The 17042-nt window shown below is 35.3% G+C and overlaps 1 protein-coding gene across 2 annotated transcripts in view; it reads left to right on the top strand.

The window, feature by feature from the left end:
* The window catches only part of LOC113230957 (guanine nucleotide-binding protein G(o) subunit alpha), a 68605-nt gene that overhangs the window by 16527 nt on the left and 35036 nt on the right, over positions 1 to 17042 (top strand). For both annotated transcript variants that reach the window (XM_026465069.1, XM_026465068.1), the window contains exons 2-3: positions 1671 to 1713; positions 12380 to 12521. In XM_026465069.1, coding sequence (XP_026320854.1) covers positions 1671 to 1713; positions 12380 to 12521 — 185 coding nt within the window. The remainder of the gene's footprint in view (positions 1 to 1670; positions 1714 to 12379; positions 12522 to 17042) is intronic.

The following is a 17042-nucleotide window of genomic DNA, read 5'->3' as shown; positions in this document are numbered from 1 at the left end:
TGTAATGTAATATATTATAAAATTATAGTGTTAAATAATTCATTATCATCAGTTCGCTACAGTAAACAAAATTTTACGATAAGTTACGCCGTGACATTCGATACTAGAATTATGGGTCAATATTTGTTTTAATAATTGCAAAACTATCGTGGCAGTGGGCGGGGCACATTGTGCGCAGAACACGTAGCCGATGAGGCCAAAGAGTCTCGAGTGGCGACATATTTAACTAATAAATTATGATTAATTATATAACGATTAATAAAGTTTAAACTCATATCGTTGGGGATTGCGCAGTTACGCGTAACTAGCGTTTGAATATGAGTTTCCATTTCGGTAATTTTATGGCCAAATCAAATCCCCGAAAATAGCGTGATTTACGGGAATCTATTGTTATCAGTCCGTAGACAATATAAATTATAGGTTACTGCGCTAAAATTAAAGTCGTAGCTATTTAAATAACAAAGTAATAACGTTAAATCCCTCTCCAGTGAAATTTGGTTTGGTGCAAATACGCGCCTTTTGCCAATACTACATACACGGACTTGTACTATTCTTTACGATATTAAAAGTTTTTCAGTAATAAATGATTCCGATGCTTACATAAGATAGTGTGTTCTTCATTCAGCCCTCCTGTTTTGGATGAAGACATCTCTTTTCAAATGAAATAGTTATTATAGATTCTGTTACAGAGTCTGTTTTCAGGAGGCTAAGAGGCCTACAAACAAGTTATGACTAAAATAACGTGTTTGGTGAATCATTCTTCATTTAATCTTAACTTCCTTGAGATTCCAAGCAAGCGTTTTGAAGTTAGCTAGCTTAGAACGTCTTGTTTTAGTTATATTAAAAACCGAATACATATTCCACCCTTAAAAATTATCTTTTGATTTCTTAGACAAAGTAACAAATGTAAAAAAAACTAACCGATATTGTTTTTGCAAGACTTGGTATAGGTTTGCTGGGTTTTAGGTATCGTGGATCGAGTTTATAGGTTTATAGAGATCATAAGTTAAGTAAAATGACGTTATATTGTTTGCATTATAATAAAACATGACATTGCAAACAAATATGTATGTAAGCGGCGATGACTCGCACCATTTGGTATTTAAATAAAAAATGAATGAATATAACACAAAATGGTTTTCACAATTAAAAATTCCTTAACTACACAGAGCACAAGCTTAAAAAAAAGTGAAACAAACCATCTTCACTACAGTTAATGTGTGAGCGTATCTCCGCGCGCTTTTAATTTATTTTTCCAAGCTATTTTTACTACAGAGAGACATGCATAATGCGGACTGTTACAGTTTACGTTACAGAGTAATTAAGTATACATTTTATATCATTCCCTACTTTATTACCAGCAGTGGGTTAGGAATGAACAACCTCTGTGCTACATGCTTTTTACGTCGCCACAGCTGTTTAAATTTAAGAAGTACAGTTGTCAAAACATTTATGGTTTTAACATCATATCATTATCAATCAAAATAATTGTATCAATTTCTATAATCTAATTATGATAAAAATGAATACTTCTAAATATTTTATATCTCTGACAATACCTGTGAATTGTTATAAACATTCCAACAAGAATTCCAGTACACAGAACGTTCATTGGTGACTGTAGGTACTTGATATAAAACTGCAAAACTAACATTGTTTTATTTTTTCAGGTGCCGGAGAGTCGGGCAAAAGTACTATAGTCAAACAAATGAAGTAAGTAATCAAATACTATTTATTTTAATAAAATAATTCATATCAGAACACAATAAGTTAAGGTCCGTAAATAATATATTACAATAGCTTAAGAGGTGCGAAACTTACTAATTGCGCAATAGAGTTCTAATGTTAATGTTTGAGCGTATGCGTTCTGAAAATTCGTAAACATTTACTCATTTTAGCACTAACATATTTTTAAAAACATAGGTCCTCTGAAGTTAAATTTCTTACACTACTTGAAGGAAATTCAAGTCGCCAATCTTTACGGTAGGATTAAAAGTTTTGATACTATTTCTTTTTTGTTCGTATTGATCTCGGCACGCACCTCGTCTATTTTGTTGTCTGAACTGTTTGAGATTTTGCACGGTGATTTAACCTTCTGACAGTAATTTCAGCCCTACAAAACCGGCACTACTAATATCACTAAAATACTTCTTCATAATTAAAGAAAAACGGAATCAAAATAATGTTGTTTTGCACCTATTCGTTTTTGCCTGTCAGGTATCCAACAAATAAATTCGTCACCCATGAAAAGTAGCTCATTAAAATATGATTGCTTATTGTCTAGATAAATAGACCATTCAATATATAGGTCTTATTGCCGCTCGATATTATTTACAATCAATATTATTCGGAACAAGATTAGTCTTTCAATAATCTTCCTATCTGATTATCTACCAGTTGTCAACAAGCGTTTTAACTTATTCACGATAAAAGATTACCAAATCAAAGATTATGATATATTTACACATTTTATGCAATACAAGCATCTTTTTGTTTCATAGTTCACATCGTAATATACTTTGTTATTACATTACTTCGAAGTGCGCAACTAATGCAGACCCTGAATATGTATGAGCCTTCCAAGGAGTTATGTACTATCGTATTTCTATAATAATAATAATTAATCACAGGCGTTACTCCGAAACAGCTACACCAGTCATTGTATTCACTGAACCTACCACCAAACATATATCACCTCGTATCCTCTCTTCCTTGTTAGGAAGTTCTTACAGATTGATGCCATGATCCCACATTTCTCCACTACCAGTCACGCATATGCACTTGGCTTTGGCACACACTGATAGCCCCGCATTAGGGAAACCCTGTATCGCGGACGCCATGCACACACGCATAGACGACCACAAATTACACTCAAACTCTGTAGGCCATACAAGTATTTCTCCCAACCCGCGAATCCAACCCGAGATCTCTGCGTGACAGTCCAGTATGGTAACCGTGCGGCTACGGAGACGGTTAAATCTGTGTGGTTTAATAAGATCAATTATTATTTGAAGTGCTAGGTATAACGCTATGCATATGTTATGACGGTTACTGTCGTAGGTAAAACAAACCTGGCGATGCAAACTGAATAATTGTTATCAGCAGTTTCATTCTACTTCGTTACGAAGCCAGTTAGTCACATAGCAGCGAAGTCTGTTCATGAGTAGGCAAATACCTTAAAATATTAAATATATTGGCATCTATGTTTTTCTCCGTGATTCAATATGACAGGATATCCTGTTCCAAAATTTTTACGTTTGTTGTTTCGGAATTGACGCATACTTTTACATGTAATTATAATATAAATGTAAGTCCGTGACGTATTTGAGTATGGTCACAGATCTAGTTCATGTGACCTGGGGTCTACTCCCGTCCTCTGTCCGACATCCGCCCGAAACAATTACTGTCAAATAAGTCATACTCTGTATGTCTGTGTGTCTTTTGATTTGGTCGAGTATTACTTATTTGATAGTAATTGTTTGAGAAAGTTGGACATAGTTATGCAAACTAGAACCAACTCACAAAACGTCACTTTCGAGATAATTAGATTTTTATAAAAGAAGTGAAGAAATAAATAGGTAAGTTATTTGAGACAAACAACGTGAGTTATGTGTAGCATTGATAATGATATAGGGAAACTATTATATTATATAGCAATAAATAGAAAATATTATGTATCTTTTTATTTAGTTACCGAGAACCATGTTCTAGTTTGAACGCTAAAGATCTACAGTACATATTAAAAAAAATACATTATATGAAGTTAAGCAGCATGGTTGTTTTTAGCTATTCAAAAGTTACTTATTTAGGGTTGGTACCCTGAAGGACTTTTATTTTCTCTGCTTTGGCTTGGTATATTGCCAGGATCTTTTGTAAGCGGGTAAAGGACACGTCTGGTGTTCTACCTAAATACATAACTCAATTTCACTCGAGGTGTGGGTTGGTTCTTGTTTGCATAATTATGTCCGCTTGTCGGACGTAGAACAGGAGTAATGCCCCTGATCTTGTTTATATACGAACTTGACCTGTAACTACTTGAAAGTTTGCTTTGTAAGTTTTGAAAAACTTACATAGATGAGTTTGAAAGGACGACGTACCGTTAGTACGCATGAATTACTAATACGAATTTGAAGCAACTAGTATGTATTTAGGAAGGAGGGACAGAATATGATTGGCAAAATGATAATATAGACAGTTTTTCGTACAGTATACATTTTCCTATATTCACGCCATAATTCTCATTACCTATTTATCTAATCGATTAAGTTGGGTACTCAAGAGCGAGCCGCAACCGTAACCATTGCATGTTATGTTCGCGAGCTTGCCGCGATCGGAACGCGTGCGGTTCGCAGTGAGCCGTCTGATTGAAGACTGTTTCAAGCGTACACACTAGAACCTCGTTACTGTATCCGTCACGTTACAGTTACAGCTCGCTAATGAGTACGCGGCTTTAGCCGCACAGTGAAAACTAACATGAAAGCTTGACGGTATGATACTTTTATTTAGTGTAGGCGTACTAAGAATGGATTTTTCGAAATTAAACCCCTAGAGAGTGAAATAAGTTTAAAATGTCTGTATTAAAAATCGTATTTGTTGAACTTACGAAGATGATACTTAGTTTAACATTTTTTCAAAACTACGGCCCTTTTTAAACACTTTGGAAAGTTTTTAACGCGTGGTGTGATTTGCTTCAAACTTGGATGAATACTTTAAGTACAAAATAAGTAAACACGTATTTCAGTGTTTTTCAAAACAATCTCGCGATTTTCTATATCACCCTAAATACGGGTGATATAGAAAATCGCATTCCTTACATTTGCAAACTTGAATATTGACATACATTTTCGTCAATGTAAATAATAAAAGTGGAGTATGACATTTTTATAAAACAAGCCCAAGGAGAGAGTGAATCAAAGTTTGTATTGTTTTTTTTATATTGCTCTATTTGCGTTATACTTGGCGGCATACCTCAGAGTAATAAAAGTACCTATCTACTAGGTAGTACCTCAGTGGATCTCTAATTATAAAATTCAATTGGTAATTATCATATTTAAATAGTACACTACTACGTAACCACTGTAACTAATTATACCTATCGGTCAACACAGGTAACATGATTTTACATTTTAGCAAATAATTTAGGTATTATGTGTATAATTTTTTAAGATACATAGACGGCAGCACATCAAGCTCACATTGACAGATCTTGTTCCGTTGCACTGGAAGCGATATTCGAACAAAAGTTTATAGCTTGATTTGCTGTTGACTGTACATAAATCTGTGCGGCTGATAACAGCTATTATCATTTTTGTTTAAGTAGTATATAATGCATGTAAAACATTTTACGCGGACGAAGTCACGGGCAACAGCTAGTTAACCCATTTTTATGCACTGAGTAAAATTTTCGTCGTGTGCTTACTGGCAATCGTTTTGATTGGTATTATTACGGTCTATTTAAATTGAATTGCCTACAGGCCGTTGGCTTCTAGTATTAGGGTGATTTTCCTGCTAAGCGTGCTATGAAAAATATTTATTTAATGTCTATGTTACATAAATATGCGATGTGTAATTTTGTGAGGATTCTCTTTAAGTTATTATAATATAAAGTTTTCAATTTTGTAGGGAAGTAAGAAACTAAATATAGTAGATATATAAATATTTATTTAATATTTCGCTTAGTTTTTAAAAGATCGTTTATCATGAAGCCTGCTTGGAATTATCTAAGTTACCACCTTTAATAATAATAATTAATAAGAATTTACGATTTGTAACAACGAGGACACAAATTCAGCCGTGTAGATCTCGGTTGCCCAACGGTTGTACAGTACAACCGCTGAATGAGGTTCCGGGTTCGATTCACGATAGGCTGAAATTGGGAAATGAATTTTTCTAAATTGGTTCTGGTCTGGGTGTTCTGGAAAGTGCCCCAGAGTGAATTCCGTTGCTCTGGTAATCATAGTACAGGGTTTCCCTAGTTTGAGACCAGGCAATTGGTGTGGTTGTCAAATTGTATGGAAGGGAAGACTACATTCTTTCCATACATACATCATCGTCATCATCCCATTTATATGTCCCACTGCTGGGCAGTGATCTCATCTCAGATGAAGGGTTTGTGTTCTAGACACACATTGTCCGAGGGTAGTGAACCTTCTTCAACGTGCAGACTTCATCACGATGTTTTCCTTTATCTAAAAGTTCATAGTAAAATTCAAATTAAATTCACATCGCACATAAATTCCGAGAACTCCAAGATACGAACCCAGATTCAAACTCACGGCCTCTGCTTGAGCGGCAGTAACTCAAACCATTAGGCTACCACGGCTTACATATATTACTCATAATACTAATTACTGTTGTGCCAAAAGTAACATCAAACCGTGACGAAAATTTGAACATATCTCGTGAAACTTGTAACGTATGAAGTGTTAACAGCTGTTTAGAAGACGTCGTCACTTCGGTGTGCCTACGTCCACACTTACGCGGAATCATGACGTCAGAAAGCGACACCCACTGAGCACCGTGCCAAATGTGTAACTATAATAAATATTAGTAAAATATCGCGCTGATGGATGTAGGTCAACACTCATGTTTCGGACGATATAGGTTGTCTTCGAGCGTTTGATGATAATGAAAAGTTAATGTAAACAATGCTAAAGGGTCAATGTGATGTAAATTCACAAACATAAAATAAAAGTATACTTAAATACAATAAACTATTTGCTACATACAATTCGGCAGCTGTGTTAAATTAGCCAATTAGAATTTTTAGATTTGAAATATTCAAAAGGATTGAAAATGAATAAAACATCGATATAAATAATTATGAATCGGTATGTTCTTATGTGCCCTTAAAAACCGAAAAACAATATCGAATTTTTAGGTTTTCGTGATTGTTACACATAGGAAAAGAAACAATTTTTTCGGATGTAAATCACGTATATTGGTCATTTTAGACAAACTGACTCAGCCGTGACCATAGGGCCTGTAAAGGGCCCGAAACGTTGGTTTGTTTGAAAAAACAAATATGCGCGATTCAGATCTGAAAAATAGAGGCATTTTGTAACGAAAAAATAACTTGCTTTTTAATTGTGCTCAAGCACTAGATAAAATTTCATTTCAAGTATTATGAGCTGAAAATTCTGAGGATTCTTACATATATCACCAGCAAACAGCTAAGAACTATCTCGAATAACAAAGCAATCCAATAAATATCAAATCGCAGTAAATACAGTTCAATGCTTTGGAAAGTATAATGCCACAGACAGTCAAACACAACGACTATCTACAAAATATCGACTTGAATAATATAAACAATTAATGTGAACATTGGTTCAATTAGAGCTAATCTAATCATAGCAGGTGTCAACAAACGAATGCCGATAATCGTGACACCACGGACTGGTCTACCAAATAAAGGATAAACATCACTTTTGACATACTCCTGTGTGTATGTCATATCGATCCCGGATACGTGGCAATAATATGATGTAATTATAGACGCAGTGGACTGGTTAGATTTGCTTTTTCTTTGAGAGGTTAATAAAGGCAAACGAATTATGTAACTATGTGATCATGACTGGCAAAAACTGTGGCCTAACGGCGATGTTTGTGAGGACGAATCGTCCATGTTGTTTGCGATTTTCTAAAAATGTTGTAACTTAAAACAAAATAGAAATTCAAGGTTATCAGCGTTGTAACTCGAAGTTTCTCAAAATTCATTGATTCTTGTGTACAATCGATGCCCTAAGATACCGCAGCACCTAACCGACCATTTGGTCCTGAGTAAGTGTGAAGAAAAGTATTAAACAAACAACCTTTAACTTAACCTGTGCGCTGTAAAATTAATTTTGATATGACTTCCTTGTTGCATTAGTATTGAATGACGTTCTATGAAACATTTTAAGCTAATTTGATCTTTAATTACATTACATGATCACAAATTTCAACTACCTACAAAGCTGGTATTCCTTTACACTTCTATTGAATGTGTAAAAAGGCACTCAGAGCCAAAAGGTCGGCTGGGTGGTCAGGTATATGTATACATATATAGGGGCATCAACTGTACCCAAACTTACATAGCCAGAACCTTTACTATGTGTTTGTAAGTACATGGAATCACAATATAAGTGTTATAGCACATTTTCCTTTTAGATATAGGCTTCTATGAATCATTATTCTTTCTGTCATTCCGTCAACCTTCATAAGTTCATGCACTCTTACATATAGCGAGAAATCCATTGTTTTCTGTCTTATTAAAAGTTCTATTTCAATAAGAACACTTTCGTTTTACTGTTTCACTCAAGTTGTTCAACGTCAATGTCGTTAATTGAAAACGTTTAGAAACCATTTTGTATTTTCTACAATTTAATTTTACCTCAACGCTTCAAGTCAGCTGTCAACCCCAGCACGAACAAAGGGTACACAAAGGTGTACCTTGCATTAACAATAATTCAGTGCGACTAAAAGTGAAGAACGCAAAGCATTTAAACTAAATGACAAAATGTTCTAGCGTGACTCAGGGGTACGTTCTCCATTCCAAATGACTTGCGCAATCCAGTTCGCCGAACTTTTCATATCTGAGAGACATGAAGAAAATTAAGTTCTTTTAACGCCTCGAATCTTCAAACAAGTCACGAACAAGTGAAATGTTTTCAAAATATCTTGTGAGATGTTCTTTGGGTATGCAAACGTGGTCATTGTTCGTATTAGAGATGCAACGAATATTCGGCAACTATTCGGTATTCGGCCTATTCGGCCAGTTTTTTCAGTATTCGGTATTCGGCCGAATAGTAAGTAGTATTCGGCCGAATACCGAATACTTAAAAAGTAGCAAATATCTTATAAAAGGGAATAAAAAAAAACAATTTAATCGAAACATTTAATTATCCAACAATCATTAATTGCGAAAACAAGAATACAACATCAGTATTTTTAATATTTAAAATTAATTAAAGGCAAATTGTGGTGAATAAAGACAAGTTTTTCGGCATTTGTTGGTAAGAGACGATTGCGCTTTTCTTCATATACAATACCTGCTTCTGAGAATAGTCTCTCACTGTAAACACTAACACGTACCGCATCAAAACGTGTCCTAACTTGTTAGCGTCGACGTCAATTATACTGGATCACCCGCCGAATATTCGGCGGCCGAATATTCGGTATTCGGCTGAAAGCGCCGCCGAATATTCGGTATTCGGTATTCGGCCAAATCACTATTCGTTGCATCTCTAGTTCGTATTCTCAGAGTGTTTTGGTGTTGTGAACGATTTGAAGAAGGGTCACATGCCGCAGTGGCTGCGCTGCGCTACTAACACTGTTGTGACGTCATGTCCATTGTCGTGGTCTCGAAGGACCGCATTTTTCCGCATGCTAAACGGGCAGGCCGTTATAGCAGCTATATTCCCAAGGTTGTAGTTGAAATAGCGTGTTAGTGTTGCCAGTTTGATATACAGGATCACTAAGTTTTAATATATGACGTTTTTTATGACATACGTAGACTGTAAGCAATGAAATATGGGAGGTGGTGGAATTTCCATTTTTATTGCCTTCCTAAATAGTGCCCTCGGTATTAGGCAAGGCATGTTTTGGCAATTAGTATTTCCACACATATAATTTATGCAGAATTAATTTGTCACTATCCACTTTACAATAATTAACACTTTATTTATTTACTTACTTATATTTCTAGAGAAACAAGTTACACCTTACGAAGAAAATAAGTGTACGTATATCTCTCCAATTTCAATTTAAATTCATGTCGAATGTACAAATGCTAATGGAAGTCTATCATATGTTTTTATTGCACTCGCATCTGGCGTTTCTCACAATTTGTCTGGGAAACATGAAGCATTGTTGTTGTGTGAAAATCGTAAATAAATAGGTACAGTGATGTCAAATGTAAATTATAATAATTTTCATTCAAGCCATTTTCTGTTTTACTGTTTTAATAGCCTCTTGATTTAGAAAGTTTCGTTTTAGTATATCATGAAATTATATTATGAATTTGTTTATTTATATTTAGGTATATTCGGCTTCAGCATATATGTTGATTGTATTTTAATATTATGAGACATTTTTTCCCATATAGCTGCATTAGGCATTATATCAGTAAACCAAGTTTTTAAACACAAAATATATATTTTGGTAAAAAAAAAACCTACAGATTGTATGAAAAGCAAGTCCCTGCGTGTTTATTTTTTACATGGTTGCGATTCTCAGTAGGACACGTCATGGATCGAAACCTTAGAATGAGTAGCTTACAACTCAATGATTCATTACTGGTGGTCGATGAGTAATTGTACTTGAATTGTTATTACACTTATTTAGATACGTTAATTATGTATTTCTATTGGGCGATGGGAATGTAGCAACATTTAAATCTATGTCTTACGATATAGGTCATAACATAGTAAATGCCTATTACTGTTACAGCACGATAGGGCACGACTAGCGCGAGAACGACATACTGCTATTCTCGCATAGAGATCTCGCGGTTTATGACGCTCTCGCGCAAGTCCCGCGTTATTGTACTAGCCCTACAGGTATCTTACGTATAATGCTTGCCATGGGCTTGAAAGTGTGTATTAGTTATAATTTTTACAATCTGTTTACAATCTGTTTACAATTCTGTTGCCAATTACAAGATTCTGTTAAAAGATATATCTACTTCAATAAATACTCATTGAAGTTAATTACCCTCAAATAGAAGTTTTTCCGTAGTAAATAATCTTTACGCACTTCAGAGAAGTCTGCATTTTATTTTAGCAAAAAAATTGTGTGTCCATTCAATCAGGTTTCAGTAACCCCTGACTCCGCGTCGTCTTCAAATGTTCATGTCTGGGAAATGGAGACAGGAATTTTAGACCTTTGACCTTTAAATGCCATGACGAGTCGATATTTTTAGATTCCTTTGACATGAAAGATTATGCTGTAACTCTCTCATTTTATAAATATAACAAGTTTCGCTTATACTCAACATTGAGCCTCTTCCTCTTGGTCCAATTTATCTGTATCGCATATTTTTATTCAAATACATTGGTATATTTTTAACACTATTTTGCAATGAGTTAATCCTTTGGTCAGCTTTCAGCTTTAAAAGTCGGACAGAGTTCTAGCGACGCAGATAGATACTTTCGACCGGACGTTTTCGTATTTCGGTCGAAGTCTACTAACAAATATATAATCTACTGACCTAATTACATTCTTGATAAAATATTAACTTTTATAATGATTAGAAATACAAACATCGAATACACAGAAAAATTTTCGTCGACCCGGTGGATTTGAACCCACGTATAGACGTACCGTAGCGTTGCTGTAACCATCTGAGTCACGGGTCTAGTTACCGAGTAGTCGAAATTGTCCTATAAGTTTTTGTTATAGATCTTCTAGATCTTTGTACTGACTTTTTTCGGCATTCGTCGCCGTTAGGTCAAGTCCCACCTGGTCGACGAAAATTTTGTAGTGTGTTCGATCTTTATATTCATAATCATTTAAAACTAGCGGAGTTATGATTATGAATGCAAAGATCGTGATTATTTTACAAAAAATCTCAATAAATAATTTTTATAATGTGTGATTAGCAACAAATGGGAGTGCACCGAAGTCACGAGCGCAGAACAACTGTTTCATTTAGCCATGGATAGGGATAAATTTGCCATATTGACGCCCAATCTCCAATAGTGCAAAGGCACTTTAAGAAGAAATAGCTATAATGGCGGACTAAACCACATAAGTCAAATTCATTTGTTACTTCTCTAATTTGTAACTTAAATTCTAGTGGCGTCTTTTTCAAATTTATCATTCTCTTTACATCTTCCAACATTATAAACAACACAAAAAACTATAATTATATTTTAAAAAATGAAGCATTTTTTTGACTTATGTGCTTTAGTGTGCCAGCTATTATGCCACATTGTCGATAAACCGTCAGCGAAGTGTTATCACGTTTTTTGAAATCTTAAGGTCCCTTCTCTTTAGGTAGTGAAATGATCGAATAATTTTCATTAATTATGTAATTTATTAGCCTACCTTAAAAATATGTATCATAAAAATTATTTTTTTTGTAATATAAAATTTATTGAATATCACGATGTGTTTCTACCATGATATTCAATTAATTTTTGTGAAATTACTCCACTAATTCGTCATAAATGTAATACAAATCGATCGAATACAAAAGAAAAATTGATTTGATCCGTCTGGACTCGAACCAGCGCCTTCACCATACCGTAGCTGACGCTCTCCCAACAGAGCCACGGATTGGACCAGCAGACCTTACAAATTTTTCTATATGCTTGTTTCAGATCTTTGTTTTTGGTTTTAACGACTTTTATGACTTGATATTTGCTTTCATTGAGTTAACGTATGTTGTCCGCAGAATTATCCACGAAAGTGGCTTCACGAATGAAGACTTCAAACAGTACCGGCCGGTGGTGTACAGCAACACGATTCAGTCTCTCGTCGCCATCTTGCGTGCCATGCCCAATTTGGGCATCACCTACGGCAATAAGGACCGAGAGGTATATTCATAATAATAATTCCCATATCATTATATTATGTACATGTTATATATTATATAGGAGGAAACGAAATGGACAAAAAACAAATACGTGCCGATTAGTTTATGAATGATTTTTTAACGTTGCACGCGCCTCTAATTTTACGGAATCCCTCGAAACCTTTCACACGATAGCACTAACTGCGGCGCTAAAAGCATTCGTGTGAAACGATTCATTTAGTCGCTATTGTATTGACCGCTCTTTGTAGCTTATAAAAAGACACCACTGCACCTTTTAACTTAAGCATCCTTGTTAAATCAGCTTCAATCATATGTCAATTTTTCGATTCCTTGCCATACAATTCTAAATCAATATTTATAAAAATGTTAAATAATCACGGCAAGCGGAGGCGGAGCACTTAGCTGGAGGTTGCGGTGCATTCAGGATATTTTTTTTACGACCGACTATTATTTATAGCGTATACCGGCGCGTAATCGACGCGGTATATCGTTTACACAAGCAGAACGCCCTTGCTATGGTGTTTGGTATACACTCGGCTAATATTCCGTGTAATAACGTGGTTTGTTAGATGTGGGCTTAAATTGAACTGCGACATCGTCTTGTGTGATTTCATAGCACGTATTATTTATGTATGTAAGAGAGAATCGTCTCTATTTCTACGAGTAATAATTTCGTACCTCCAACATTAAAACTGGTTGATAATATACACGAGTCCTGTAATTCTGTTTATGATTGCAAATACGCCCCAATACCACCTCATGTATTGAGTATTGATTGGATATTGATCATAATGTCGGACGCAACCGTACACAATCAAACCATGCATTATAAATTGTACCGCGGCGTCGCTCCGACCGCCTCTGTTCCACGAAATGCATATGCGATACATGAATACGGAAGGTGCTAAGGTACCTAATCCGGATTTGTTTAGTTGACAGTTTGTATTACGCCTGTAAAAAAGTTCTGATTGAATTTTTATCATCATTTAAATAAATAAATCTCTGTAATGAAATGAAAACGAACTAAGAATGAATTTTTTTTTATTCCGTTAATAAATTGCACCACAGTACACACACATCATATTATATGATTTAAAACGCACAATACGATACAGTACAATTAGACAACTCTTAATAAATAATTCGACTAATTAATTAAAATAAATTAAGTCACAAAATAGGAATAATAAAGTGTGCGCTGTGCTATTACGGAATCCTTCATCTGCTCAGTTTATTGTCGTTTCACTAAATGTGTTATGACGCTGATTTTCAATGGACCTGGCAATAGTATACATAAGGCACAGAACAGCAGACGTAATTTACTAAAAAGGTACCAAGACATGCTCAATTACAAATTAAAACTGTTGTAGCCGCACAATTTTAGGAGAATAGATTACGAGTGCTTCTAAAAACGCGATTTTATTTTAATTTTCAAAATAATGTTTTCAAGAGGCCACGGCTCGCCAAAAAGAAGCATTTATTTCGGACCTGAATCCATATCTCATTAGTAACGAACTTATGAACTATGTTAGTAGGTACGTTTCCGCTTTCTTATTATGGATTAGGAAGCTTGTATGACGTATGTGCTTCATTGTTGAGGGCGCAGCCCTAACAGCATCCTGAACTCATTATTATATTGGATAATGAATTCCTTATACTAAAAAGTAATATTCCATTACGTTTATTAATGAACGTCAAACTGTTGTTAATTATAAAAATTACGCGCGGAAATGTTTACAAAAGAATCCTATCTCGCACAGGCATCTCGCGTTTGCATCAAGGCGAAAGAGATATCAACAATATTATCAAACACCCATCGCGCCCACGCGGCCTAGGGTGGACTATCTTCTTAAGGTCTCTAATCCGAGAGGAGCGTTATCTAATCTGAAACATTTTCAACGCTCTTTACACTTTGACAATTTGGGTGTGGCATGATATAATAAAATGAACGAACCTCAAAATTATCTAACCCCATGATTGTGTCATACTAGAAGAAGTATTATGACTCTGCTTAGTAGTAGTAGGCTTAGTTGTTTCGCGCGTCTTTATTATGCGCACCGCCCTTGTTTCGATACAGCTAGCTATCGCGCCCGTGACCATTTCAATCTTGTTCTGTAACTGCCGAATATGATCAAAGCACATACATACCATATATCGCTGGGCGATGACGTTACGTCGCTGTGTGTACAATATATCTATACACAATGAAGAATGTAAATATTACATAATTATGTACTAGATATAACAGAAAAGTTTGGATTTTAACTTCCAGGAAGTAATACACGTAGAGTGAATAATACCCGGAGTCCCGGAACTATTGTATTGTATGTTGCTCTATATTTTTTGTGTTACTAGCAATTTCTTTACTACGGTAATGTATTGTAAGTAAAAATATATATTTAAAGGGGAGGTATTTATTATATACTCTATATGTATTCAATTTTAGGTAAATGTACTTTATATTACTTCGATCTCTGTAATTTTGTATAAAATAAAAAGTTATCGTAATCTAAAGATAATTTATCAGTATTTATGTATAATTTGTCGACTAAAAAAATAAAACCAAATATAGTGGAAATCACTACATACATAGTTTGTCTCCCACCGGAGCAAGCAGAGATTGAGTCGTGGGCCTGGTGGCAGGCGACACGCCTGTCCATAACAGTTGCAGTGCCACTCAGAGCTTTAAACCACAAAGATCCGACGGACACTTCCACTGTGGTCACCCTGAGCCATAAGTTGACAAGTCTCTGTCAATGTGTCTGTAATTTCACCAGCACCCTTACCCTTCAAAACCGGTGTAGCGGACTATATCAATGGGTTAAAGGTTGGGTGCTAACAACGAGTGAGCAAGGCCAAGAGAATGTACTTACAGTTTATTAAAAATTTACTAGAAAACACGTTGTCGCTATCAAAGCAAAACAGCAAACGCTAGTTAAAGTCAAGAAAAAGGCACCAAAAACAAACACATTTAAATTTAGAATTTAAATATAAAACTAAAACTTAAAGAAGACTATATTGTAAAATAAATACAAAGAGATTTGTAGCGATTCGCTACAAATCTCTTTGTATTAAACACAGTAATGCCGATAGTAGTATCGGTAAGCAGTAATGCTCCGTGGCAGAAATAGGTAAGGTGGCAGTCCCTGGACGGACTCTTTCACTAGGATCTCTATTGCATATACATGCTACATAATTATTATACGTTCTAAGAACTGCAATTCCTTTTATATTAATGTGCAACTATTGTCTATCGAATGGTCTTGAACGCTCCATTGTCTATTCAATCACCACCCTAGATTTAAGTTATACTACGAAGGAAGGAATACATAATTTGTTCCTTATACGAAACCAGACAGGCGTTATTGAGTAACACATGTATATGAGCCGTTCAATATTTTTCAGTAACAAGTACCTGAGTGTATGATAACGTTATCTATTTACTTAGTTCATCTGAACAGAGAAAACGCGTCATACCAAACGTCATTTCGCATTACGCAATGGGTTATGGTCCATTTCAAAAACAATGCAATTTACTCAACTTGTCGTGATTCGTAAAGTAAACAAAGTCAGAGTTTGTAAATAGTACGTAGCTATTTGCAAACTTAAATGTTATTAAAACTAGCCTTGGATTAAGGAGTACTTTATTAGTGCAGAACTGAATGTAAAAAAAAATGTTTCTAACTGACTGATCACTCACGACTGTATGAGTCCACTGAAAAACTACTTACTATACTCGAATAGGCACTCAAACGCTCACTAAGGTACACCAAGGAACTTGTAATTTTATTTTACTTGAAATGTAACTACTAGTAGGCCCTTTTGAGAGAAATAAAACATTTTGTATTGTATTGTATTGTATTGTATTGTATTGTATTGTATTGGTAGTTTGGTTTCAATGGAAAGGAACTTTAAAAAGTGATCGAATTAGGAAAAATAAATCGATCGAATAAAGATTGGTCTAAGTAAAATTTGTAGTTGTGTAAATAAATAAATTTTTTTTGGCGACCTCGGTGGCCTAACGGTTTGCACTGTGGGCGCTGGACCAGGTGGTCCCGGTGTCGATTCCCGGTGCGGGACGAAATTTAAGTTCTCTAAATTGGTTCTAGTCTGTGTGTTCGGGGTTGTGTCTCGGAGTGAATTCTGTACATGGATATCTCTATCTATTGTCTGGCACATTATTATTACCTATAAATAGATTTTAGGTGGTAAGCGACAATCTTAACACGCCATAACAGTTGCAGTCCCACTCGAAGCTTTCGTAAATTGTAAGGATCTGTGAGGCACTGCCATAGCGCTCGTCGCCTAGAGACATAAGTTGAGAGGTCCCGGTTTTGCATATATATTTTAGACACCGCCTCTCCTATAACCTAAAAGATTAATTTGGAATATTTAAATGGAAGAGGCGGTATTTACCGGCAAAATGGCACAGTCGGCCGGGGTCAGGGACTCAGGTGCAAGAACCGGCGAATAGTACGTACTTACCTAATTATTGCAGTGAATGCATGTCCCACATGTCGGT

Source organism: Hyposmocoma kahamanoa, unplaced genomic scaffold (genome assembly GCF_003589595.1).
Source record: "Hyposmocoma kahamanoa isolate Upper Pololo Valley unplaced genomic scaffold, ASM358959v1 64, whole genome shotgun sequence".
NCBI lineage: Eukaryota > Metazoa > Arthropoda > Insecta > Lepidoptera > Cosmopterigidae > Hyposmocoma > Hyposmocoma kahamanoa.
Note: the sequence above shows the minus strand (reverse complement) of the source record. Positions and strands in the feature narration are given on the sequence as shown.